We start from the raw sequence: 3819 nt of genomic DNA, 5'->3' as shown, positions 1-3819 counted from the left end.
CAGGAATTCTGTGGGTGGCCCCAGCACAAGGGGTGCTGTGTGGGGCAGCACTCAGGCTGCTGTGCCAGCCGTGCTCCTCGCCCACTCCGGATCATGAGACCTTCCCTGATGGCCAGTGGAAAAGAGCAAGGAAGTGGTTATGTCCCACTTAGGCTGGAGATTCTTGTCACAGGGGAATGGCTGTGCTCAGAGCTGCGTCTTTCCTTTGCTGTCACCAAAATCAGGGAAGGCAGCTGGTTACAAAAGCTGTACCGGCTGGAGTTTCTCCAGCCTCCTGATGGGTGGCAAACCATCTTTGAAAAGAGAATCTGTCAGTTTCCTTCACTTCTTGTCACAGAAAGAACTTCTCTACTGAAGTGATGCTTTCAGGGCCATGCATTCCACAGCCACACTGTGCAGCCCCATCCTGCCACAGGTTCCCATCTTGTGAGAACTTCCCTGGCACAGGGGTTGGGCTCGCTATCAATGTGGCTGTGCAGTCACCCAAAGCCATTGTCATCCCTCCATGTGGGTGTTCAAATTGGGAATGCCTGCAGCCGGAGCATATACATACAGCGGCTGCTCCTAGTGCCTGCAGCTCCTTCCCAAGTTTCTCTTTGTCCAGTCGAACTCTGCAGGCTCTTTCTGCTGGCAGCACCCAGACCCGTTCCCCTCTCCTTTGTTAGCTGGAGTTCTTTTAATCAGAGTTTATTATAAATCCACTGGGTCTGGGAGCAGCTTTGGATAGCTGTGCCAAAACTGAACCGTACATGTATTTATTCCTGAACATTGTGCTGACATAAGAAAAACCTCTTGCCCTCTGGCAAGCCTTGGAGCAGCAGCTAAACTTAGTAACATTGAGAAGTGGGGTTGGGGAAGAGCAAGTCAGCACTGATGAGTAAAGGACACAGAGCTATGGGAACTGGACATTCTCAAAAGGGAAGGGAGTGCATTGACTCCAGAGCCTGGCGCTTGTTGCGAAGCCACCCAACAGAAGGACAGACCTTGTGGTTGGGTGCTGCAGGGAAATCCCTGCTCCATCAGGCTGAGCTGCGGGCTCAGGAGCTGAAGTGCTTCTGCTGGCAGTGGGGCTGAAAGCTGAGATGTTCTTAACAACCCTGTACTAACACCTGGTTCTTGTTCCGCACAGGGGAAGGGGCTGCAGTATTGCTTCGCTCTTTGGAACCTCTTCAGGGATTAGATGTGATGAGAGAGATGCGCAGTGCTTCAAGGAAAGGACCCACAAAGCTGCTGAAGGACTGGCAGCTGTGTAACGGGCCCTCCAAGCTCTGCCAGGCATTTGGGATTGATAAGACTTTTGACCAAAGGGACCTGACTCAAGATGCAGCCATCTGGATGGTACCTGGACCTGATCTACCAGGACAGCCAGACGTGGTAGCCACAACAAGGATTGGTATTGGCAACAGGGGAGAGTGGACACAGAAACCCCTCAGGTTTTATTTACGAGGAAACAGATTTGTGAGTGTTGTAGACAAGAAAATGGAGAGAGAGATGGCAGCAGTGGGACAGCTCTCTTGCAGCTGACAAGTCTTGCAGGTGTGCCACCAAGAAGGACTTGAGCAGTGCTCTGTATTAAAGCTGTGCTGTGGCAGCAGCTATGGCAGAGTGGCCTGGAGGTTTTTAAACAATAAATGTACCTTATTGCAATGAATGAGGCAAGGTGGAATTTTCCTCTTGGGGCAGGCTGGCATGCATCTCCCAGCCAGACCTGACATTGGTTTGGGCCACTTTCTCTCTTGCCAATTAACTACATAATTAACATGGACGAGTGGCAAATGCTCACAGCTCTGACCTGCTCTGCTGCTCCCATCACCCCTGACCCCCAGGAGAGGCCATCACCTGGTTGCTGCAGTCAAAAGATGGGATGGCAGCAGGGCTGACTGAAAGGATGAGAGCTGGCAGGAGAGGAGGTAAAGGAGGGATCTTATTGTCATCTACAACTACCTAGTGGGAGGGTATAGAGAAGACAGAGCTGGACTTTCGGCAGACAGGATGAGAGGCAATGGGCACAAGCTGGAAAACAGGAAATTCTCATTAGCTGTATGGAAAAAATTTCACAGTGAGGGTGGTCAAACACTGGAACAGGGGCCCAGAGAAGCTGTGGGACATTCAACCTCCTGAGTGACCTGACCTAACACATTTTATTTGAGCAGTTTTGGACATAAGACCTCCAGCAACCCATCCCACCCTTTATCAGCCTATAATGTCCAGCCTAGAGAACAAGAATGGGTTTTGTTTGTTTTCCCAGCTGCTTTTGAAACCAGTTCAAAACTTACCACTGTGTGAACCAAAACACAGAAAGCATCACTACTGAAGCCTGCCATGAGGTACAGTGGGAGGAATATCTCTACGATTTAGGGCAGAACCTGCAGCCACATTGTGAGTTTGAAGGGTGACAGGGTCACTCCTCCATCCCCACCCTCCCTCCCCTCAGAATTCACAGGCAATATTTTCAAAACCCTTGTCCCATCACATGAAAAGTGTCTTGTTTGGCCCCTTCTGAAGAGAGAGCCCTTGTTATGCTGATCTCAGTAGCTCACCTTGAGACGCAGTTGCTGGGGGCTGGATGATCTGATTTTTTTAGCTCAGATAGATAGATATTGCTTTTGCTCTTCTGTAACATCCCTCTTGCAGCTGCAGGGGAAGACTCACTGAAGAGACTAAGTGGTGCAGTGTGGCCATCAGGCTCCCCCACCACCTCACTGGTGCAAGGTAAGTTGCATAAAGCTCACAGTTTCACCCTGTTTGTGTGGGCAAGTGAAGCTGTTCTGAGAGCCTGCAACTGGGAGAAACTCCAGCTTGTGTGTGTGTGGTATAAGGGAAAGTCTTAAGGAGGAGCCTGCCAATTTTTCAGCAACACACCCCCCTGGAAGCCACCACCACTGACACGAAGGTCTCCCTCCTGCTGCTTCCCTGGGTACTAGCGCAGAGCAGTGAGCAGCTGCAGGGAACAGTGGGCAGCCCAGGGGTGAGCTGGCATAAGCTCCTGCTGTCCCCAGAAACAGGGCTGTCCCCTCTTACTGTAGCCCCAGCAGGGCTGGAGGAGCCGTCCTGAACCAGATCAGGAAACATAGCTATGTACAGACCTGTATCTTGTTTTTCAGCTGGACAGCTTTAATGCAGGCCAGGTTCCCAGTCTGGTTCCCTGCAACCACATCCATGCTTGCAGGGAAGGGAATGAAGGAACAAAACAAGCCTCAGGGGACAAGTCTGAGTGCCCCTGGCACCAGCCTCTGGCTGTGTGGAACTGCCCTGTCCGTGCACTTGCAGCTTGGCCAGCCAGTTTCCATCCTGCTCAACAACCAAGTTTTCCACCCCAGAAAAAACTGGAAACCCTGAAACCCACAAACACAAAGGCTGCTTGGTGACAGCCGTGCTCCAACAGACACTTAGTAATAAGCATACTGGGGAAAGGCAATAATAGGCTGTAACACAGTGAAGGAGTCATTCCCATTCATGAAACCATTTACTTGTGAAGTTTTGCCTTCCTGCCTCTGTCCTCACCGCTGCCAGATAACAATGATCAAACAGAATTCCTTGGTGCCTGGCGCCATTCCCCTAAAGCCAGGCCAACTCCAGTCTGCCCTGGGGCAGAGGCCATGCATGCTCTGCCGGGGGATCGGCTACTCACAAGCGGTGCTCACGGCTGAATGAGGCAGCAGTCCTGTTAATGAAGAGCAGAGAAAGCCCTTCTGATGCAGCACCGTCCACTCAAGGGTGAAGTACTGTCAGTAACACTGCTGTGAGAATCTTCTTGGCCACCCTCACAAGCCTGGGGAGGCCAAGGTCAGGGAAGGGCTGTGCACCAGCAGCTGCCAT

At 51.6% G+C, this 3819-nt stretch overlaps 1 protein-coding gene across 1 annotated transcript in view; it reads left to right on the top strand.

The window, feature by feature from the left end:
* MPG (N-methylpurine-DNA glycosylase) overlaps nt 1-1647 on the top strand; it is a 10298-nt gene extending 8651 nt beyond the window's left edge. Inside the window, exon 3 of the mRNA XM_010017523.1 lies at nt 1130-1647. Coding sequence (XP_010015825.1) covers nt 1130-1524 — 395 coding nt within the window. The 3' untranslated portion in view covers nt 1525-1647. The remainder of the gene's footprint in view (nt 1-1129) is intronic.
* Nucleotides 1648-3819: the final 2172 nt, after the last annotated feature.

The sequence above is a fragment of the Nestor notabilis genome, unplaced genomic scaffold (assembly GCF_000696875.1).
Source record: "Nestor notabilis isolate BGI_N333 unplaced genomic scaffold, ASM69687v1 scaffold30650, whole genome shotgun sequence".
Taxonomy (NCBI): Eukaryota; Metazoa; Chordata; class Aves; order Psittaciformes; family Psittacidae; genus Nestor; species Nestor notabilis.
The sequence above is the reverse complement of the archived record's forward strand: the minus strand, read 5'-3'. Positions and strand labels throughout refer to the sequence as shown.